Source organism: Daldinia decipiens, assembly GCF_022478715.1.
Source record: "Daldinia decipiens strain CBS 113046 unplaced genomic scaffold F4813scaffold_3, whole genome shotgun sequence".
Lineage (NCBI taxonomy): Eukaryota > Fungi > Ascomycota > Sordariomycetes > Xylariales > Hypoxylaceae > Daldinia > Daldinia decipiens.
In genome coordinates, this window is record NW_026054546.1 from 572,523 (window position 1) to 595,399 (window position 22,877).

General features: G+C 47.6%; 7 protein-coding genes and 1 non-coding gene across 8 annotated transcripts; 4 read left to right on the plus strand and 4 right to left on the minus strand.

The window, feature by feature from the left end:
* Positions 1 to 2: 2 nt before the first annotated feature.
* On the minus strand, positions 3 to 1,268 carry F4813DRAFT_169875 (uncharacterized protein). Its single transcript, XM_049239168.1, has 2 exons — positions 861 to 1,268; positions 3 to 781 (listed from the first exon to the last, which is right to left on the minus strand). Exons 1-2 carry the CDS (start codon positions 1,102 to 1,104, stop codon positions 189 to 191), a joined length of 837 nt encoding a protein of 278 aa, XP_049103667.1. The 5' UTR covers positions 1,105 to 1,268; the 3' UTR covers positions 3 to 188.
* A 1,491-nt stretch (positions 1,269 to 2,759) lies between these two features.
* On the minus strand, positions 2,760 to 2,831 carry F4813DRAFT_t24. The gene has a single exon. It is a non-coding gene; the product is annotated as a tRNA-Thr (tRNA).
* Positions 2,832 to 4,207: 1,376 nt separating this feature from the next.
* Positions 4,208 to 4,963, plus strand: F4813DRAFT_385381 (uncharacterized protein; the record flags this gene model as incomplete). Its single annotated transcript, XM_049246246.1, has 1 exon — positions 4,208 to 4,963. The coding sequence occupies one exon, from the start codon at positions 4,208 to 4,210 to the stop codon at positions 4,961 to 4,963; it is 756 nt and encodes a 251-aa protein (XP_049103668.1).
* Positions 4,964 to 5,151: 188 nt separating this feature from the next.
* F4813DRAFT_345479 (uncharacterized protein) lies at positions 5,152 to 7,580 on the minus strand. Its single transcript, XM_049241763.1, has one exon. The coding sequence runs from the start codon at positions 6,877 to 6,879 to the stop codon at positions 5,797 to 5,799; it is 1,083 nt and encodes a 360-aa protein (XP_049103669.1). The 5' UTR covers positions 6,880 to 7,580; the 3' UTR covers positions 5,152 to 5,796.
* Positions 7,581 to 14,488: 6,908 nt separating this feature from the next.
* On the plus strand, positions 14,489 to 15,173 carry F4813DRAFT_169994 (uncharacterized protein). The gene is made up of 2 exons (XM_049239169.1): positions 14,489 to 14,871; positions 14,997 to 15,173. The coding sequence occupies exons 1-2, from the start codon at positions 14,663 to 14,665 to the stop codon at positions 15,082 to 15,084; spliced, it is 297 nt and encodes a 98-aa protein (XP_049103670.1). The 5' UTR covers positions 14,489 to 14,662; the 3' UTR covers positions 15,085 to 15,173.
* Positions 15,174 to 15,341: 168 nt separating this feature from the next.
* F4813DRAFT_385384 (uncharacterized protein) lies at positions 15,342 to 16,414 on the plus strand (the record flags this gene model as incomplete). The annotated part of the gene is made up of 4 exons (XM_049246247.1): positions 15,342 to 15,491; positions 15,555 to 15,780; positions 15,946 to 15,980; positions 16,049 to 16,414. 4 exons carry the CDS (start codon positions 15,342 to 15,344, stop codon positions 16,412 to 16,414), a joined length of 777 nt encoding a protein of 258 aa, XP_049103671.1.
* Positions 16,415 to 16,534: 120 nt separating this feature from the next.
* On the minus strand, positions 16,535 to 17,797 carry F4813DRAFT_169997 (uncharacterized protein). Its single transcript, XM_049239170.1, has one exon. The coding sequence runs from the start codon at positions 17,438 to 17,440 to the stop codon at positions 16,844 to 16,846; it is 597 nt and encodes a 198-aa protein (XP_049103672.1). The 5' UTR covers positions 17,441 to 17,797; the 3' UTR covers positions 16,535 to 16,843.
* A 1,761-nt stretch (positions 17,798 to 19,558) lies between these two features.
* On the plus strand, positions 19,559 to 21,541 carry F4813DRAFT_170302 (P-loop containing nucleoside triphosphate hydrolase protein). Its single transcript, XM_049239172.1, has 7 exons — positions 19,559 to 19,873; positions 19,925 to 19,945; positions 20,006 to 20,291; positions 20,386 to 20,914; positions 20,995 to 21,103; positions 21,166 to 21,286; positions 21,354 to 21,541. The coding sequence occupies exons 1-7, from the start codon at positions 19,853 to 19,855 to the stop codon at positions 21,371 to 21,373; spliced, it is 1,107 nt and encodes a 368-aa protein (XP_049103673.1). The 5' UTR covers positions 19,559 to 19,852; the 3' UTR covers positions 21,374 to 21,541.
* The last annotated feature ends 1,336 nt before the right edge of the window (positions 21,542 to 22,877 follow it).

A 22,877-nucleotide genomic window follows, 5' to 3' on the forward strand; every position in this document is an offset into this window, starting at 1 on the left:
ATACCTTATCCCTGTATATAGTAAGGTATTCATCAATGGTTGTGATGGACTTCTAGTTAATACCAAGCGTCTAGCTCCTATCTACTAACTTAGTATTATGTGTATGCGCTACCAGTCACAGGTATCTATTATATTTGGGATTTATTTTTGTTTTTTTTCACGTTTATCCAAAGGATGGCCATTCGGCATCATCTCCAAGACGTAGCCAATATTGGGCTCCCATCATCCGCACGGCGTGGGATGGGATCGGCACTCAGCTCGATCGGCTTCTCATGCGTTGCTAGCTCTTTGACGGGATAAAATCCAGACAGCGTATGCTCCGTCGGAAGCTCGTTCACTGGTGCACCCTCCAGTTGCACCTTTTTCTCCGCCTCCAATATGCTGTCTGTCCCATTATAGTCTCCTCCGCCCTCTTCCTGTGGGCCAACATCCGCAGGCTCTTCTCCTTGCGTACGCTTCGAATGGCCTCTACCTAGTCGGAAAGCGTAAAGTAGCAGCCCTCCCGTAATCAAGATACACGCAACACCCACCCCAACAGCTATCCCAGCTATAGCACCTCCGCTTAAACCGCCTCCGCCTGTATTTGAAAGGCTCTGCTGTTCGTTGCTCGGCGGCTCGGTAACGGCGACCGGTGAGGTCATGCTTGTTGCCGACGTGGTAGGTGATGATGTTTTACCCCATGAAGCGGTCCAAACTGGTGGGTATCCGCCTCCTGAAAAATCATTACTAACTTCTTCCCCATTATCGTTACAGTAATTTACAAATTCCGAATGCAGCGTATCTGTACACAATGTATTTAGCTCTGCCCCTCGGCGCGGGTAATCAAGCTGCGGTAATGATAGATGGTGGTGAACACATACACGCGAGCTGCTCCGAAGAGTTGGAACATGCCCCCTGGGCACAGGATAACGAGCCTATCCCTATATACCGGATATTGCTACACAGACATTTGACATCGTCGGGTCCGGTACAGTTCGAGTTTTTGCTAATTGACGACTCAATACACGGCTGGGCACACTCCGCGAAGTACATGGTGAGATTCTGAGAGGCGACGGCCAAAGCGATCAATGCCAGCATGGGGAGGATGGCCCGTAAAGGTGTCATTGCGATATAATGCCGTCGTTCAAGCTGTCTCGTTCAGAGACAACGCCCCCGTAACACCAAGGGCTTAAGCAAGGAAACATAAAGCGGGTAAGTAGGCAATATAGCGAGCGAAGAATATGGGGGGGGACTTTCAAAAAAGAAAAGGGGCACGAGGCTAACGGATATGGTTCCCCGAAGGATTTTTTTCAGAAGAGATCTTCGGAGACAACCTCATTTGAATAGTAAATTCATGATCTGACATATTGTATTTCCTTCTTAGGAAATAGATAGCTCATGCAGCGCTCTACGTGGGGTTTAGGAGGGCGCGGCTACGGTCTAGGATATTATCAATGCGGTATGAGGGGCGGAAGGATTACAATGCAGCACGGGGACTGCGCCGTCTTAGTACGGTGAATATTCTATACTCCCTGTCCGAACCGGGTGGGTATACAAGGGGACTCGGTCCCGGGAGCCGTAAAAGAACTACGATGCTGCAATCTTCGAGAATCAAGATTACCTATATCTAGATCTCCAGACGCCATTTTTTTTTTCTCTTCTCGAAAGAGAAGTGTATAACCGCCACAAAGACAAAAAGAAATGACGGGAGGGCGATATCACATCTTCACTGGCTAGCCTTACATGTCATACGAGATACTATATATCACATTGCTAAGGTAGCAATGGTGGCTGCAGAGAGGCGGGGTCCGCAGAAAGTATTATTCATGATGCGGTAGTGGAAAAGCTGCAGGTTAGGGTAGCAGTCGAAGATACTTGCTTTTCTTGGCACATGGTCAGCTTGGGGGCATCGGTCCCGGGCGAAGGCCAGGCTACGAATGAAACATTCAGGCCTTTATTTATATAGTATTGCCTCTTTGAAAACCACTTAGACGGCACCGCAGACTCGATACTACTTTGTTAATATTATGGTAGTTATGGTGGATATATTATTCAGCCTGTTGCTTGAAGGGAAGTTGAGGGCTGGGTTGGTGAAGTCCCTGCCTCGCCGATTTTCTAGAAGCGGGAGGCCATGCTTCAAAGTAACGCAACGTAAGTAGGAGAGCCTCATGCAATAATAAAATAATTGCACATGTATTTTGGTAGGTAAATTGGTGTCACCTCGGCACTTATATATGTAAGAAGAACCTCCAATCTTGGTCGATTTCTTAAGATCAACGGTGTCTATTAAACAAGAGGACACCATTCGATCCTCTCTTTCTATGAAATATCTTACAATATCGAGTATCGAGAAAGCATCTGACAGTCAATAGCTTAGTCCTAGATTGACTGATTACTGTCTACGAGAATACCACTATGTAGCTCATCGCTTAAGGACCATTCGTAGATGGATAAAACCATCACGGCTCAAAGAAAGACTCTTAAGATGGAGGAGAACAGAGGAATTCTATCCTGTATGATAGTATGACAATGTCCTGTATCAACTGGCGGGAAAGGGGTAAGCCAACTATAAACAATGCATCTACGCGAGTTTTGCCTGTAGGGAATGCAAGTAGCAAAATGAAAAAGCCAACTTACCTAGGTAAACTCGTGGAACAGCCTCCACTTGAATAACCCTAACTTGGCGAGTTTATCGCCAAAAAATAAAAATAAAAAAAGCAGTAACTTCCTAGTGTTGTGACTAGGTCGTGACTAAACATGGACTGAACAGGTTCTTTCACTGCCTCCACCCCGGATCGAACGAGGGATCTTTGCATTACAAGTGCAACGCGTTACCACTGCGCCATAGAGGCCGATGAGTGCATGGGCCGGGTGCATCGCGTTATAAGCAAAAGACAAAGACAAAGACAAAGACGAAGCACAAAAAGCGCACGCCTTTTGAGAAATAAGGTTAACTTTTTTTTTATCAAGTTATAATGCGCTTACTTGATGAAATTCTTATAATATGGAATAAAATATAAAATATGGACCAATCACCTAATTATGAATGAAGATGGCTGTTTCCTTCTATGATGGTTACGTGACATCGCGATTGCCTTAGTCATCGTCTCGATTTATTACTTAGTATTCGGCCTGTTGCAACTTCTAGGAGCCCAAACTTCTCCCTAACAACTACCACATGTGCAATGTTGCCCAACATGGTCTATAGTCCCATTACTTGATATATTGACCAAGGAGTATATACATATATACCCACAGCTATATCATCGATATACTATTGGCTCCGTCATATCAAGCACGTGTCTTCTGAGATATCGGAGCCAGTAGAAAATGCTTGTTACAACTGCTTGTTGCAACTAGACCACGTGGGAACCCTCAGCGCGGTCGAAAGGGGTTATAGGGTCTGGAAGCTGTTTGTGTTAATACGAACTTTACTGCCCAATTCAGGGCGCCATGTCCTTCTGGTTCAAACCATGTCCTACGGATTTCGGGTTCTTATGGGGACTGCATAGGAATTGTCTTCCTACCACACGGCCAACTTTCACCTAAGGAACTGCAACAAGGCTGCCTCTAAGGAAGAAGTTCGGGGTTCGCGGAGCCAGCATCTCGCCGAAGAAGGCCTATCCCAGCTTTCTGGGCGTCATCTGCGGGGAACAGGTCAAATGTCGCTTAAAAGTGAGGCTTAGGTATGTATCGCACCACCTCGATAAGGACCCTAACCAGTTGCGATTACAGCGAGACCTGTATATGACCCTTCGATAAGCGCAACATTAGAGAAGGTGAGCCATTTTGCGGAGGGCTAGTTGGAATTGTGCCTGGTTTACCAGGGGCCGCGTGATATTGTTGATCAGTCTGCCTGTCCGCTCCTCACCTTCTCTAGCCAATCTGATGATGGCGCTGGGATGCACTGGAAGAAAGTCTCATGCAGGACTGCGTTGTTCTGCTGCAGGCTGCAAGTAGACAGCAACGGGAGACCAATAAGACAAACATGGAGTTACGCCAAGATTATACACATTATCTATGAGCTCTGTAAGCCCGTTTGTCTTTTAGCATTATCGTTTAAATGAAGCTAGGCTCGACGTACAACCATCTGACATATTTAGAGGTCGTGTTCTGCTCCTAGATGGGTTTACTAAGGGCAAGCAGATCAACGGCTGGTCTTACCCAATCTTAGAACTGATCATCCCTATCTTCTACTTCGGATTGGACAACCTATAGGCCTGAGAATATGGCAGAAGTCTATTGCACGTGTGTGATTGCCTACATGGAGGGGAGGAGGCCGCCTCCTAGAAGCGAGATGAGTTCGACTTTGGAAGCACTTGATAAACGCGCTCGACAACTCGAAGCCACATCCCAGGTCACACCACCTCCACCGTTTACTGAAACAACGTGGGACTCGCTTACATGGCGTGTGTGCCGTCTGTCGCGTTTACTGCCACCTGCTAAGGCGCTCAAGAAGGCACCGCCTTTGGGGAATGCCGCCTCTTTATCTCTCTTGAAGGGTGCCATCTCGACCATCAGCGTTCAGAACCAGATCCCCTGGTCCGTGGACGATGATTTGGAAGAAAAAGAATATATAAAGTTAGCTGCGCAATGGCTATACTTCTACGCGGGCCAACGCAATGTTGAGATTAGGCACCCTTCGTTTAAATTCGAGAACGTCTGTTCTCTAGCGCTGGATCTATCTCTCGAGGCTGAATCTGGGTACCCTTGGAATAGGCGACCGATACCTCCCCCTGGTCTCATGGCACCTCCGATGTTCAACACGCAAAGAGCAAGATGTTGTGGCTGCTGCTCCTGTAGTTGCCATAGGAACTCAAGATCGCGACGCGATTCGAGCGTGAGCTCGGACGGGAGTTCGCATAGGAGTTCGCGTCGTGGAAGATGGCCGGTCCTGGGATGGTTCAAAAGGCTCGCCTTCTGGCGTAGGAGACGCATTGCGGATGATTCTTCGTCATCATCGGGCACAATTGTGGATGACTGAAGGAATGGCCCCCTGATAGGGAGCGAATTGGGTTTCCATAAAACTTCATGTACCAAACATACCCTTGAGTTCATGTATTTACATTGGTGATACGAAAAGGTAGCACGGAGTAAAGTCAAGTGTGTGTGTGTGTGTTATTGGTAACGATAAACATCTAATATATCTAGATCAGGGACTTGAACATACGTGAAAACTGTACGACGATAATTTCTATGTAGTAATAACTATAATATATATATATCTCGGGAACAAAGCGGTTTCAGCCAACTGCCTATTCCCACTCGTATATGCACGCTACAAAAGAAATATATGCAAACTGTATAGCAATATATACCCTAACATACTTATGTGTATATGTTTCCCTTTTTCTTTTTCTTTAGACTCAGGGACGCTGCCTTTATAATAATGGTATAATATGGTATAATATGATATGATATGATAATCTTTCTCGAATCGTAGTCTCGCTGCTGTGCTCTGCGCACTTGATATGTTTAATTTGGTAAATGTAAATGTCCGTTATATCGCCGACCTCGTCCAATGTCATTACGTCAATAGGTTTGTATCGGCTTATATCGTAGATAAGTTAGGTTAGGTAGGTATATATACGTAATATGTAATATGTAAATATGAACTAGATGTATTAGTCATCTTGGCGCGTTGGAATCCTGCACGTCGGAATGAATTGAAACTCAATGTGGGCATTAGTATTCGGATATTCGGTATCGGAACGCTCTTTCTTCTTTTTTTCTTTTTCTCAACTCAACTCAGCGCAACTCAACTCAACTCATCACATCCATCTCTCGTCTCATCTCATCTCATCTCATCTCATCTCATCATCCTGCTCCATGTCCATTCCCCAGCCCCTGATCCCGATATCCGCCCTCCGGGCTCTGCGAATTACGCGTCGGCGTATGCACGCTGCTAGTATCGTTGTATACCTCGCTCCCCGGCAACTCGACGGGCGCCGGCGAGCTCGCGCGGCCGTCTTCTAGTTCTGCGAGAAGCGGCACGCCGGAGGAGCGCTTGTAATTGTAACCCCCGCCAGTTCCTCCTCCACTGCCGTTTTTCTTATCCCCGCCGCCGTAGTAGTCGGCGGGCAGTTCCTTGCACCCGCTATGCACGGTCGCGGGGCTTAGTTCCGCGACGCCGCCGAACTGGGTGTTGTAGTGCGCGTACGCGGGCGAGGGCGTTAGCGGCGACGGCGCGTACAGGCTGCTGCCGTTGTTGTGCATGGTGTAGGCTGCGTTGGGCGAGAGCTCCACGTCGTGCTGGTGTGGCGAGTTGTTGGCGGCGGCGGCGGCGGCGGCGGCCGGGTCTGCCCGCCGACGGCGCGAGTATGCGAATACGAACCAGCCTAGCAGGCCGAGCGCTGCGCTACCGAAGCCGATGCCTACGCCTAATCCGAGCTTGGCGCCTGAGGAGAGGGTGCTGCCTCCGGAGGGGGAGTCGGAGGATGTGGGTGATGCCGTGGGAGAATCCGATGCGGAAGTCGGCGAGGCGGAAGTTGGCAAGGTGGATGTTGGCGAAGTAGATGTTGGCGTAGCGGAAGACGTCGTTGCGGTGGCGGTGGCGGCGGCGGCTTGTGAGAGGAAGGCCTGCTTGGAGACGGCGATGGTGACGCCCGTGCCGGCGCAGTTGAACTCCATGGTATCGTAGACGGCATTAAGATCGGCGGGACTTTCTTTGGCGACACACTCGGCGGTATTGTAGATGAAGTTTCCCTTATTGGCACACAGGCACCTGTTCATTTCGTTTCCCGTGTTACCCGTGCATTTGCTGGCGTCGGCCGCGTCGTTTAGGCATTGCTGCGAGTCCTCGGGGTACGCCGAGAAGTCGTTAACAATGGCCAATGAAACTTGGGTTTGCAACGCGATGCTGAGCAACAGCGAGGTCGGTAACGTCAGGAACCACCTCATCCTGACCGGCTGGCTGCTTGTTATTTAGGTGCGGTATAGTGTAGTGCGGTGGATACTCGACTCGACAATCCAGGACTTCTAACTAACTAGTCGCGTTCGCAACGCTCGGCGGTGAGGACCGCTTAAGAGGGGTTGGTCGGACGCTACAAGATAGGAAAAAAAACAAAAAGATTGAAAAGAGGGAAAAAATGAGAATTGAGAAAGAAAAAAACGGTGCCTGAATGAATCAGTGAACACGGAGAAGACCGTCACCGCAGCAGCAACAACACCGGTAATTTACTTTTCCTTCAGCCTTAAAGGCCTGTCAAAAGCCAGCTGTCGTGTCCAATAATAAGAGAGGACATCGTGCATGGACGAAACAGCGCCCCATATTACACAATGTCCATCATGACTATATTTGGTTAACTACGGCCTGTTACGGGCTGCTAAAGTTTATACGGCAGAGGTCGTGTTACAAGTATGTATCCGGTTCCATGGCTCGACAGGGGAGGGGAGTCTACCTATGTATGTTGATCAGCTCAATATCCAGCCTTAGACCCTTGTCCTAGCTGCTCAGACTGCCAGGTAGGTTATTGGTCCTCATCAACAAGACATTCTATTCGTCCAAGCCGCGACACGGACTTTTGGATTGTTACCAAGCTGGCCAAGTTCCCTAGCACAAAATAATTAGGTATAATTAATTATTCCCTCGACGTCCTTGGCCCCTTTTATATTTCTCTGTCTATCTATCTATTATCTAATATCTAGGTTAGGTAAGTACCTAACCTACCTATCTAATGTACATAGTATTGTACTGTAATACCGACCCCCGTCCGGCATAAAGAATCCGCCGCTAGTCGCTAATCGATCTAGTCTCCTATCTAATCTCCTATCTAGTCTCCTATCTAGTCTCCTAAAATAAGAAAATAAGAAAATAAGAAACCGGCCTTTTCTTTTTCTTCCCGAATCCGTTGCATCATTGGATCGAGGCTCAACATGATACATACACGCAAAGATATGTACACTTGATTAAATTCAATTTCGATACACTTGTCTGAGCATTCAGCTAGATACGCCAATGCAGTAGTAATAACCCAGCCAGAATGCCGTGTCGCAGTTGGCGCCTCCATTGCCTAGTACCGTATTCCACGAACACAACTGATCGAGCGTGATTCCGTGCTCACTAGCAAAGCTGTAACAAAAATCACCCTTTTGAACTTGGTAGTATAACCCGCAGCTGTGAGTAGTGTTGGCTGCAACATCGGTTGGTACGGGAGCGGCTGTCGTTATGCATCTTTAGAAAGAGATATATTTACTCGATAGCCTGGATCCTTGAGCCGAGACGGTGATTAAAGGGGTAATGCGAGATGTACAATACTAACGCCATGTAATGCACACTGGGCACCGAATTCTCCTGAGAGATCGATGATATTTTCAGCCAGCGTTCGTAGCTTTATGCTCAACCCAGTCGGGCCTCGAAGAGCAACATCGCGGACCACCAACAAACATGACAGCGCCACATGTTTTACATGGCTGAAGTTGTCGATAGGATAGATTTGTGCTACACAAGCCACATATCTTTCCTTTCAGGGGGCAACGGTACGTAAGACTTCATCATGTTCATAAATGTCAAGGTTAGACTATCCGAGGCCTATCGAAGTGAAAGCAACGATTCCATTTAATAGGCTCGTTATTTCGAGCATGCTGCTTCAGCTAAGATTTTAACATCAGACCTCTGAGCTCAAGTAAAGCTCTTGGCTGACGATAATTTCGTTTGGCAACAAAACCAAGCTCACTCACTCACTGCCCGAGCAAGGTTTAACACACCCCATCTCAATCACGCCATGGAACCATCCGAAGCTACCCCGTGTCCATCAAAGCCTATCGTAATAACACCGTCGAGTGCCTTCAATCATAAGAATGTATATACTGCATTGGGTGTATCTAATCGTAATCCGCATCTCAACCACCAATTCTCAACCCCACCCCTTTCTAGCCTTGGCATCGCAAACAAGAACGTGTACGCCGACATCATATGGAAGAGCAAATCCTCGGAGCTGGGATCCAAGGTGGAAAGCTTTTACACGCTTTGCCAGCCAATTCAAGAGCCTCAAACTCCGCCCATGAAGTCAGGTGATCATATACGTGAGTATTCGCCTGTTTTGTTTTGTTTTGTTTTGTTTGAGAGCCGTCCTCGTCACAACTGTGACAACAAATAAAAAAAGCTCATTACCACGGGAAGGAGATCCCTTTGGGTATGAATGGTTTGGAAGTCGCATAAACCGCCACTTCGATATTGTACAGGGACAAGAAAACGCTATCAGGGTGAAGGATGTGTAGGATATGCGTATTGCACTATTAAAATGGTCCAACTTGACTACCCCGTCGTTGGCTCCCCGAATCATCCCCGTTGGTGCCATTAACAGGAAGCTTATCCGGGGATTCGTGGGCGCTCTTGATGCCGTTGACTAGTCTAGTACTCGGTAATTCGGTCGAAGGGGAAAAGTTCTCGCCGACGTAGTCTAGAGCCTCGTTCGACACCATGCTCCGAGGGGTCAAATGTGCTCCGTTCAGCACAGCTTGTTTTTGTTGATCCGTAAGGAGGTGTGTTAGACCCTGCTCAATGCAGATGCGCGCATAGTCGGGCTCATCTGGCGTGACTGCAACAAGCCCGCCCCTTCTTGGGACTCTTTGGTCTGGAAATGGGGTTTTGCTTGGCTGGTATGGCTGTGGCTTCTTCTCGCCTACCAATTCCCCATTAATATAATACTTGGATTGGGGTGCAAACCCTCCACGGCTTTCGGCATCCGGATCTTGCTTCCATTTGGCTGGAGTACTCCAAGTTGAGAGGGCGGATTCATGCTCTGGGAGCTCACAATACCAGATCGACAATTTGACGTTACGAAGATGAGGTATGGTAGGAACGATGTAGAGGAAGTCGGATTGCTTTTGACCACGTTAGTGTCAAGTAGATAGTGCTAACATGCCAATATATATGTGACAAACTTACTTTGATAAAGAACATCTCCATCTCGGAGAAACACTTCCACGCCTCACCACGAATCTGTTCGAGTCTCCTATAGCCAACTGACCAAGGATTACCTCCGTAGAAATTGGGTAATTGTTCTCCTAGGTGATACAGTTTGCCTTCTGTTAGAGCATATCTATCCTGCTCCAGACGCCAGATAACTCTCTTTGCTATATGCGATACTGGAATACGTTCCCACGCAGTATCTAAGGATCGATTAGTTAAACACGACGTCAAAAATAATTGTTTAGTAACTCACATCTTGTCAATGAGGTATCTTTCTCGCCCAAAAGTAGGGCAACTTGGGTGTTGAGCAACCACTGCTCGCATCCGTTTGCGTGACCAGTCGCCGAAGGGTTAATCGTATCATACCTTATCCCTCGCGCTATAGTGAAGAGCTCGGCTATATCCTTTTGCTTGGGGTTTGGGCAGGCATCAAGCCAACGTAACAGAGGAGGCAACTTGGATAGACGGATCTTCTCCATCTCCTCCTGGCGAGCACGCTGCATCTCGGCTTCGCGTGCAGCTCGCTCCGCACGTTTGCGCTCTTGTTCCTTTTGCTCTTCCTCCTCTCGCAAACGTTGAGCTTCTTCGGCAGCCTCCCTCTCGCGACGGATTCTAGCCTCTTCCTCTTGTTGCTTGCGTTCTTCCTCCTCCTTTCGTTTTCTCTCCTCTTCTTCCCGTCGTTTTCTCTCCTGCTCCTCTTTCTCCTTTCGCTCCTCTTCTAGTCGCACCCTTTCCTCCTCTTCTTTTCGCCTCTTTTCTTCTTTCTCCAGGCGGATTCGCTCTTCTTCTTGAAGACGTTTCTTTTCAACTTCTTCACGTCGTCGTGCCTCTGCCTCCTGCTTTTTCTTCTCTACTTCTTGGCGTTTTTGTTCGATTTCCTTCCTCTTCGCTTCCTCAGCAGCTATCGCCTCAGCTTCGGCTTGCTTTCTCTTTGCCTCTTTGCGCTCACGATCGATCTGCGCTTCGCTCTCTTCAACTGAATGTGTTTGGGGTGCGTCACGCATATCCACGTCAACGTCTTCGGAGGCTACAGTGATGCTAGTCTTTTCTAGTGGGCTTGCTTTATCTAACTCTCTACGATCGCGACTAGTCTTCTTAGCCTTTGGCACTTCTTTACGGTCGTCCGAGGGTCGCTGTGACCTAACGGTGTCCCGCGATGGGTCTCGTTTCTGCTGTCGACTTTCGGGGGAAGAGTTTTGAAATGGTCGTCTTTCTTTGCTATCGTGGTCTAATCTCCTTCTCTTAATAGGAGCGTCGGCATCGTCTTTATCTGCAAGCCCATGCCGAGGTGGCGTAACACTAGATCGAGGCCTCTTAGCTGAACCTTCACCTACAGACAACCTATCATTAGACTCGTCACGCTTTATTGCCTTCGTTCGATCATGGTATTTCTCGGAGAGCCGATCTGGTCGCTTTTCTGGTACATCTTCATTTCTCGGATCGCCACGCTCGGTAGTTGAGTTGTTTGACGCTAAGCTCGCGCGCCGCTGCTTTTCCCTGTGCCCCTTCAATTCTTTACCTGAAATAAGCTTCCTCCGCGGCTTTGCAGTTTCGGTGTCAGAGGAGTTAATAGCGGGGTCCGAGTCTACCAATTTTGACTTCGACGGAAGGGTCTTAGACACAGCAGGAGAAACCTCGCGATCTGATGTAGCAATACTTGAAACTCGCTCTTCCTTCTTGGGGCGTCCCGGCCCACGCTTAGGCGAGGTTTGTTCGTCATGATTGCCAAAGGAAAGAGAGCGCCTCTTCTCCTTAGGACTCCCAGAAACTTTAGTAGAGCTGGCCTTCTTTTTAGAATCGACATCTCGGGAGGGGCTAGATGGCCGACGCTTATGCGATCGAACAGCGTCCAAGTTCGACTCATTGCGGTTAGCACGTCTTGATTCTGGATCTAGTTCGCGATCACGGTCTCGCCTGCCCGGAGACTTTGTCTTGGAGGAAACTTTGGGCGATTTCTTAAATTCGTCGTAAGCATTCTTTAGAAGATGCTCTTCCTCCTTCCACATAGGTCCCTCCCGACGTCTAGCTATTTCGTAATAAGTCTGACCTTTATAACGACGAGTCGGATCAAAATTAGACGCGTTGAGTAAAAGCTTAATAACCTCGATATTCTCTCCACCAATAGCGGCTAACATTGGCGTCCCGTGTTCTGTTGGGAGACCCGGGACAGGTCGTAGCGGATCTGGGTTCGCGCCTCCTAAGGCGAGCAGGAGTTCTACCACAAAGCTATGGCCACCGCGAGCTGCATTGACCAAAGCCTCAGGGTCATCACAGCGTTCCTTGACTTGCAGTACGCGAGTCACCGTCTCATTGTCACCACGCGCTGCAGCTTGTCGGAGAGTCTTGTCATCGAGATTCATATACAACAGATGATTGCTGGTCTTCGTCGACCGTACAGCACCGCCGCGGCGTTGAGCCGCTAATGTGCTGCTGCCCGACGCCGCGGGTGAACGACGGGGACTTTCAGGTCCGTGGGAGGAAAGGGTATCCGGCATATCGTGAGGCGGGTGGTCTTCAGAAGTTCGCCGCAGCTCGCCCACCCTCTCCTTCGCCTCTCGCAACGCGGCTCGAATTTCTTCAGCGTTCTCTAGCTCGTCGGGTACTTTCTCCAACGGCTCGTGTCCTTCAGCATCCGCCTTTCGGGGGTTCACACCAGCCTTCAGCAAGAGCTTCACGACACCTAGATGGCCGTTCTCTACAGCATCAAGAAGCGGTGTCTCCTTATCACTATTCCGGCAGTCCAGGTTGCATCCCGCGTCAATAAGAAGTTGGACAATTTGTTCGTGGCCATTGAGAGACGCAACTTGCAGAGGCGTGTTTCCAGCGTAATCAGCAAAATTTAAATCTTCAGGTCGCTCGGTCAGCCGCTTTTTAGCAGCTTCGTATTCACCTTTCGCACAGGCCTTGGCGAGCAAGGTCTGCCCATGATTATCAACATGCTTCTTGTGGGCTGGCATCCTTGCGGGAGAGATTGTTGATTCACCAGTGACGGGGGTAGCTATACTTCTTAATTTTGAACTTCGAGGATACGGGCTTCCACTAGCAGATGAATCGTCGGAGTGATAATCGGTGGATTGAAGGGGTGCAGGTATACGCCTTTTCTTCGTGCTAAAGCCATTCGAAGACTGAGATGGAAGTTGCGTTGAAAGGCTACGTCGGTGAGCGCGACCATGAGGTGACAGCGATCGGTTGCGAGAAGTGGATTGTCTGTCGTGGGGAAGTCGGACTGATGAGGGTTTTTGGTCCTTCTCCCTAGCAACAGCTTGGTTGTCAAGGCCCGCGTCTGAAATACGCGGTCGACGAACCTTCCGCGACTCGCCTTCGTCGTCAGATTCTGCCTTGGGTGCCTTACGCTTGCCAGGCATTAACCTATCTACGGATTTCGACTTGTGTTTGATAGTATCTTTAGTAGGTCTCGTCTTAGATGATTCGGAGTCTGATTCCGAATGTGCATCACTGGACCTTCGACGCCGGTGGATGTGTTCGTGGTTATTGCGACGGTGTGGAGGCGGAGAAGCAGGAGCAGAGCTAAGCCCACTTGATACTTCTTTACTTCGTGGTTGCTTCTCTTTTCCAGGTAGTCGCTTCTTCCTTTCTAGCAAGGCTACATCCTCGGAAGGGCCACAATTGCGATCGCCGTTTTTACCATCCTTCAGATACTTCCTCGGAGGCGGCAAAACATCGTCAATCTCACCATCGCTCCTGTCTTCATGTTTTATTACCTTTCGAGGTTTCGACGGGGAGACACCGTCCTTGCCTGGCAGGACGATTGTCTCGGCGTCCGAGTTCTGATCAGGTCCAACATCATCATCCTGCGCACTGGGTAATATCGGCACGGATCGCAACTCCTTAGACGTGGAAGGGGGTTTTGTAGTCAGGGGAGGCTTAATGTTATTGGTTGTGGCGTTATTCGCTGTCACCGTCGACTTGGGATCTTCAGACTCAGCAAATCCCCGCTTCGGCGAGGCAGCCTGTTTCGTGTTTGCGGACTCGACAGCATTTTGCGCATCCATAGCATTCAATTCATATACCGAAATACAATACAGTACACCATGATGGCCACTCGTGGGTGACGATAGGGACAGAATTCGTATCGAGACTCTGTACAAGCTTGACGAATATGGACTACCCTACAATGGTACGAGTACGAACATAAACGGTCGGTCGCGGGTCAAACGGCTAAGGAACTGATAGAAAAACAAGACTTTGGACGGTCTTGGACTGGAACTGAGTACTAAATGGGATTGAAGAAATGTGCAGTTTGCTAAAATATCGCTGATAAACACGAGTTGTCGCAGATAATGACCGTCATCGAATGTGAATAATTTTCGGTGTAGGGAAATTATTTGCAAAATTGAAAAAGTACGAAAAGGATGCAGCAAACCAAAAGCACCTAACTGGGAGAAATACTAGGTTAACTACCTCTTAGGTTAGATAATAATAGAGTAGCAGGCAGGTAGCAACATGTAGGCAAGGTAGGTAGTAACAGATAGGCGGATAGGTAAGGCAGGGCAGAGTGGTAGGCAAAGCGCATAGAGATAGGAAACGACAACTGAACATTGGCAGCAGGAAGGCCAGACTGCCAGAGATGAGAGGGAAAGTGAACGGGTACTGGAATACTTGATGTAGGCTATGCACAAAAGTAGCCTAGCGGCTTATGTTAGTGTGGTAACACTAGGACTGTTTTCCTTGTGTAGCCATTGAAGATCAATTTCAAGATCAGTCTAACAAGCCGGGCTCTTTTTTTATTGGCTGCCGACCTAAATACGGATGGGTCGGGTGGCCGGTATTTCCGCAAATTTGCAAAGCTCTGAGTTGCTCTTGAGTTGCTTCCTTGCCCCCCGACTGCGGCAGCCCCTGCTTACTTTGCTGTTCTGCCAGCTTTCACTGCCTGTCTCTGCTCGTTTCCGCCCCTCATTTCCCCAGTTCTTTCCAGGCTTTTCCTTCCTTCGACTCTATGAAAATTCTCTCTTAGCAGGGTTCGTTTATTAATTATCGCTACTATGTAATAAACTGCACATCCCCTTCTCCAATCCAAGATTCTATCGAATCTGACCACTCTCCTTTTTGTTCGGAGTGTTCAGCCCACCTTCTTACTGATAAGCTATCCCGTGCCGATCCGCTTCCAAGGTCCATCGACTGCCTTATTTATCCCAAACGATTTCGAAATCGGTTTGATACGCAAAACCTAGCCTCGCATGGGTCTGTGAATTAGTACCACGTGCTATCAGATTCAGATTGCGTATTCGACCATTACAAAAGGGCATACATATCGTGATATTAAAAAAAATTTTTAAAAAAAAAAAAGGTTCTAACCGCGTTTCCACACCAACCATAACGCCTTTAGGCACCCGTACACTAACACCCAATTCGCCCGTTCTCGATAGTAATACGAGCATCCGAAATCTTTAATCCGACGTCTGCCGAATAGCCCTGGTGGATATTCATTATGACCAACAACGAATTTATGGATCCTACCCCCGCTAACCTTAGGCTTCCCGATTCTCTTGATGACGTCCGAATTACAAGTTTACCACAAGCCGCCTACTACATCTCGGATTTTATTACACAAGAGGAAGAGCAAGCGATTCTTGACAAAGTACGGTTATGATATGGTCATGGAGACGATGAGTTCCGTACCCCTCGCCTAACAGTGACATAGATAGCATCCGCACCGAAACCACGCTGGAAACAATTATCCCATCGCCGACTACAAACCTGGCCGTCCGATCTTGTGAATAATAAGTTGATGGATGCTCCCTTGCCGAGTTGGTTGAGTGATCCGATTGTGCCGCGTCTAAAATCGATCCGACTCTCACAAGGACTCGATTCGCCCGATATCTTTTTTGATAGTCCCCACCAGAAACCGAATCACGTCCTGATCAATGGTACGTGTAGAGAAGAGCGTGCGATGAGATTCGGTGTATCCTTCAAGTCGCATCACACTGTCTTTTCCGTTCTTGCTTATTGTGCCCATTCATCCGAGAAGAATTTTATGACGGGTCTAGAATCCAAAATTCCATGTTATGACATATAGTATTAATTGTATTCAGAATACCCTCCCGGCATCGGCATAATGCCTCACAAGGTAAGCGAGTAGCATAATTCAGGAAGGCTATGATGACCTGCTCATTCCAACTGCTTATTCCAAAACAGGACGGGGCCGCGTATCATCCTCTCGTGTGTACTGTGAGCCTCGGTGCTAGTCTCTGCCTCAACATCTACAAATCCAAGGACGACGGCGCCCTGGATCCCAACCCAGCGTGGAGAATATTGCAAGAGCCTCGAAGCCTGCTCATCACTACCTCTGATCTTTACACAGATTTTCTTCATGGTATCGAAGATATCACGGAGGATATTGAGCTCTCTAATAGTACGATTGCCAATTGGGAACTCCTACAGTCACCTGAGGAATTTGCAAATGGTTGCAACGTACGAAAGACGCGTACCAGCTTAACGTATCGAGACGTGATGAAAATATCTAAGTTGGGAGGCAAGCTTGGGTTTCTGCGGAAAAATTGATATGTCCAGACGGGTTTGATTTCAAAATATACCTGGTATCATTTTCCATTTCCCTTGGACGCTTTCATGGCCGAATTTCTCGCTATACCACTTCTTGGTTCCGTTTGCAGTAACACCAAGATTGACTGCGACAAACAGCAGGGTGCATATCAACGTCCTGTTGTACAGTTGGCCCACGGGTGCTGCTATCAATGCTAGAGAAAGATATAATACGCATTCGCACGTATAATGCGGGCACACCAGGTACTGGAATAAACCGTCCCCCGGAAGTGAATATTTCTTCAATCGAGACAAATAGCTGTGGCATCTGTATTGCATGAGCCATGAGGCCCAAAACGTGATAAGCCCGAAGACCGTATTGAATGATGGTATCTCAATACTGAATGTTCTTCTATCGGAGGACTGAATTGAACCTATAATCATTACTTTTTAGAAGATTGTAAACGAAACATGGCCATAGTACCTACGAGATCCATGTATCCAAATAGAAATGCCCGTGAAGAAATAATAGGCAACACCCAACAACCAATGGATAATCCACATCTCAGAAGGCGAAGAGCGAACAATAGCCACACATTCGTAGAGACGTCTAGCACCTTGCAAGCTCATCAAAGCCCACATGATGACGACTTGGTTGATCGACATTGAGCATGTCTCGCTCGGAGTCTGGTTATTGACTACAAACTCAAGTATCTTTCCATGGCTAAGGAATTGAACAGCCCAGAAGATGGAGCAGAACACGGAAAGAATATAGAAGTGAATAAACCATGAATGAGGTACTTTACCCACAGATGTAGCCCAGCTAAGAATACTAACGAGAGGTCCGTCGCGAGCCTGCCTTCCCTCCTTGTTGTCCGATGTGCCCGTAGGTGAAGATCGAGCCCCATATTGAGTCAGGAGGCGTCGTGTGGACTCGGGAGCCACGGCAATACCTAACACCGCTGCGGCCGCGAGGACGTAGAAGAGTTGACAATATGCGGCTGGACTTATGCTAGTAAAGTGCTTGACTAAGTCCGGTATAGCCATCTTCAATTCAAGGAGCCTTGTTTTCTCTTGTGTGAACTGACACCTCGAATAAAAAGAAGATGAGAAGATGAAGTCATGAACTAACCGCCAATCTGCAAATCCAATTTAGTGTAAATTCGGACAGATATGCTTTAATGCACACATGGGCTTATCGTAGCATATGCGATTAGGCAATATATAGCTCAGACTTCAGGGGAATCTATCACCAGGCAGCTACTTGAGACTATTGTGAGATAGGGTTATTGGAAACGGGCTATTTAGGTGGTGCTACATGAATCAAGCACTCATCATGATCCCACTATAGCCTTATAGGCGCAAAAGTTACATCGCCACAACTGGCCTTTAGGAGGATTTTCACGAGATCGAGAGTTCGAGTTCCTAGACTCAACTCCTTCGTCTTGTTCTGCGCATTTTTACTTGCAAAATCGCCATCGTCTTGTTCCACGGGAAATATTATACGAAGCTACTAAGTTACAATATAACCTCGGCCTGAGTTTGGACCCAGTGCCAGCCTCCAAGCTTAACTGTACCCGGTCTTCATGTTCATGCCCGTATTATTTTCTAGACTTGTCACTTGAAGGTTTAGGAGGATTAACTAAGAGTAGATAGTTTACCAGTTCACTGAAGCCATTTTTGAAAGAGACATTTAAAACCAACGAGTTCTTAAATCGCCCAGATACTGCACCATGCTGTTCGCACTCAAATACGCAGACGTCTTTGCCGACTGCGTATATTTTACCAAAGGCCCTCCCGCGTTCTGCTACATATCCACCAGCGCGAAAGACCCTTTATAGTCTATCATACAGCTTCTCGAGATAACAAATGGCATAAGCATCTCTGTTGAATTTATCACTAACAGGTTAACAACCTCCTGGACGAATAGTAATGGTCACGAGCTCACATATTTCCCGGGGTATATAATAGCCGGATTAAACATATCATAGAGTATTCATTACTTCATCACAGGGACATTACCTAAAACATCCAACACGTTGCAGGTAAGAGGAGCTAAGCATTCGAAGCAACAATGGCGAGGACTTTAAATTTAAGGGAAAAAAAACTACTAAACGCTCACGATAGTTATCAGCCAGGCGATAGATATTCGTATCAAACTGATATCGATATATATTGGAACTAAGGAGTTGCTGATTGATCACTTGACTATGATGGTATCTTTGGTATATGCTTAAATGGTTCAAATAGCTCTCTTATGTCTCCGTTGCGAGAAATAGTCCAGACCCCCAGATATACATACTGTCAAGCCCCGGTTTACATGGTGACTCCGTGGCAAAATAAATAGCAGGGCTAGTTTGTGTGCGGCTTACTACCTGACGGTCAAAATGACCATATTGATACAAAAGCCGGTCTATTATCTAGAAATCTTCAGCCTAGAAGAATGTAGGTGAACAAGCCACCAGGACAGACCACTTCGTGAGAAATGTATACTCAATTGTAGGTCACAATCAATTAGCCAACCGGCAACCGCGGGGCCTGTTTAAATACATATCATATATGAAGTCATGTGTTAAGAGTTGTTCTTTTCCATAAGTATTTGTTTACTAAGATGGATTATTCCACGTGCTAGAGTCAATAACAACCTTAGTCTAGATGTGTTAGCATGGGGTGCCTATATTCTCACACCCCGTAGTCTTTTTACTTGTGTTTCTCCCCGAGTACAGGTCTAGATCATGCTGGATTCTGTATTAGTATCTGTAGTTGTGCTTTTTAATCATCCCAGTAGACTCCTAGTAGATGAACGTGATCCCCGAGTTCCTTTTTTGAGACATCAGCTCGACACCCCTTGCATGATAGCTCGCTTTTAGAGAACTTTAAGGTTTCTCCCTTACTTCCACGCGTTCTCCGACGTTGGTATAAGGGCTAGACTATCCACCGCTACGGATTCCGTATCTTCCGCGTGCCATCCGATCTTGGGCTACATGGCCAACACTCACGGATCAAAGGGGAGATGGCGTATTTACCAGTTGTTGTTGAATGTATATTGCAGGGGGAGAATGAGCTGATTCTACTAGTATCTAATATGTGTGTCTAGGATACCCGGTCGTCTTTTGATCATATTGTTGTCGATGTTCTAGATGGAAAGGGAAAACTTTACATCAACCTATACTTCTAAGTTGCCTCAAGAACTGCTCCTATTTATTCCTATATCGATGGTCTCTGTTAACGATGAGTTGCGATTAAAAGATATTAATAATCGGGAAAACCGCGGCAATTTGCGGGGCTGACATCACAGGGCAAAAAGCATTCTAACATTCTTCAATTCGCCCCACCAAAAATGTGCATCGAATTTCTCAAGTGACAACTTACCTTTAGAAGAGACTGAGAGCGGCAGCCCTCACTAACGTAGTGCAATTAACCGCTTAACATTCTACTTGGCTCTACTGGTCCACCAAAATGTCGACTACGGTGGAAAAGGTGAGTTCGCGTAAATATGTATGAATAATTTGGATGCTAACCTACCTGTAGATTAAAGAGATCGAGGCCGAAGTAGGTGGAATAAGCACCCCGAAGCCCGGATAGGGTGTACTAAACCTTCTGATTTGATAGATGGCCCGAACTCAAAAGAACAAAGCTACTTCATTTCATTTAGGTCAGCTAAAGGCAAAGCTGGCTAAACTGAAGCGAGAACTCCTAACTCCCTCATCGAGTGGTGGTGGCGGCGGTGGTGCCGGTTTCGATGTCGCCAGAACTGGTGTTGCCAGTGTCGGATTTATTGGATTCCCGTCCGTGGGAAAAAGTACTCTAATGACCAGGTTGACTGGCCAACACTCCGAAGCTGCGGCGTACGAATTCACTACCCTGACATCTGTACCTGGACAAGTCATGTACAATGGTATGGCATCAATGGCCCCCCCCATAATACTCCCCCTTTAGGCGGGCTTTATTGTATTTGTATTTGTATCTGATACTGATACTATGTTGTACAGGAGCTCCATTACAGATGATCGATCTCCCTGGTATTATCGAGGGAGCTAAGGATGGCAGAGGTCGTGGCCGTCAGGTGATTGCTGTCGCTAAGACTTGTCATTTGATATTCATTGTGCTAGACGTGAATAAGCCCCTGACGGACAAGCGAGTTATCGAGACGGAACTAGAAGGATTTGGTATTCGTATAAATAAGGAACCGCCAAACATTACCTTCAAGAAGAAGGACAAGGGTGGGCTTAACATTACAAGTACCTTACCCTTAACCCACATCGACCATGACGAAATCAGGGCCGTCATGTCCGAGTACCGTATCAACTCAGCAGATATTGCGATTCGCTGTGATGCTACGATTGATGATTTGATCGACATCCTGGAAGCCAAGAGTCGTAGCTACATACCTGTCATTTACGTCCTCAACAAGATTGACGCAATCAGCATCGAGGAGCTGGATCTGCTGTATCGAATCCCCAACGCGGTACCCATTAGTTCTGAACATGGGTGGAACGTCGATGAGCTAATGGAGGCCATGTAAGATTCGACCCCCTTACAAAGACGTGTAGACGTGTAGACGTGTAGCGCACACATGGCTAATCTCCTTTTTCTTGCAGGTGGGACAAGCTAAAATTGGTCCGGGTTTACACGAAGCCAAAAGGAAAGATGCCGGACTATTCAGCGCCTGTTGTGCTTCGTTCCACTAGGTGCACAGTCGAAGACTTTGTAAGTACCTCGCTTCGGTAAGCTTTGACCGGTAACAAACTGGCTGACCAATGAATGATAAGTGCAACGCAATCCATCGGAGCATAGTCGAGCAGTTTAAAACCGCAATAGTCTACGGAAAATCTGTGAAGCACCAACCCCAACGCGTGGGGCTTGCTCACGAGCTGGCCGACGAAGATATAGGTATTATTACTCGCCAATTCCCCATTGCACTTGCACCATCTTGGATACTAATCTCGTCCCTCATTAGTCACGATCGTCAAGCGATGAGTGGCTAGACTCAAAAGAGCGGCTAGGTCCCCTATGCGCTCTCGGCCCACACGCGACGGTGAAGGGTGTCAAGTGTCGAGGTTGGCACCCTTCGTGTGCGCACTCCCGAGCTCTCGATTTCTATATAGCACAATGGATAATGATACCAAGAAAGCGTCTTTATCTCATGACGCCGTTGGGCAGCTTCAAGGAACAGGGGATACGGTTGTCTGCAGATTTACGGATCAAGGGACAGGCCGCAGCCGATGCGGCGCACCATTGACGGGAAAGTATTGTTTGCTTTTTCTGGAAGGGCCCGATCATGCAAAGAATGATACAGTAGTGGGCGATTTTGCATGCGAGGATCTGGGAATCTGGGAATCTGGGAATCCGCAGGTTCCAGGCCTACGAGAAGACAACTGGGCTCCAATTTCGAAATTGCAATTATATTCCCCTTTTGCGGGGGAATCCCACGATGCGTACATACATACATAGTAAGCCGCATTTTGAATTCAGGATGCCTGAGCGCACTCCGCATGCTCCAGAGACCCAAAGCTGCAAATCGTCACCACCTGCATAACCGAAGGCCTCTCTTAATGCGACCATGTCTCCGACGAGGCGTGGGGATGCATGAGCGGTGCCTTACCTCTCTCTTGGAGACCGTTAAGGCACCACCCCTTTGCAGCAAGTTGACACGCATATGCTGAACGACGAAGTAGTTTATGTTTCTGGTGTTTATTTGCGCCACAATAATGATGAGTCCAACAATTTATTGCCGGTCGCTGTCTTGGCCTTCCTGTCTTATTGTTGCACCTTAAACGATCGGAATATTTTTAACCACTCAACGTCTTAGCATAGAGATTATCCACTCCCTAAAAGGGCCACACGGCAAATTGGTACCTGACTCCAACCTTTCACAGCGCTCCTCTAGCCGCCGACGGCACATCTGACAGCCCCTTCGTGGAGAAAGTTCTCGATCGTCTGGATTTTGGGGGTCAGTATGGAGCTGTAGGCCACCACTCCTTACCCAACCCTTTCATTCAACGTGCTGTTTAATTATTATTGTTACTATTATTTTATTTCCTGAGACTATCGGTTTTTTCCCTTTCTTTCTTGGTTCATTATCCATCTACCTCATGGCCAAGTAGGCCATGCGAGAGGCCATGCGAGACAACCTTGCCACCACACACTTACAACCACACGTCCCGAATAGTAATAGACCTGATGACAAATAGCGCCATTCTTTTCTTCTTGTCACCGTGTTTCGATTCGTAGGCAACTTAAAGCGATTGAGATGTTACCGTACACACACTCTCACATTGGGGGTTGTTACCGTAACTTCCTATCAAAATGCCGGGCTGTCCATCGCCCAGCAGCCTCATTTTTTGAGCTGTGGTAGCCTTGACCATCCTGTGGCTATTCACCAAATATCTGGCTGCAAGGCGAACAATACGGGATTGTTTTATGTAGCTGCGGGCTTGTCTCTAAAAAGAAAAAGAAAAAAGTATCGCGGTCTGATGATGGC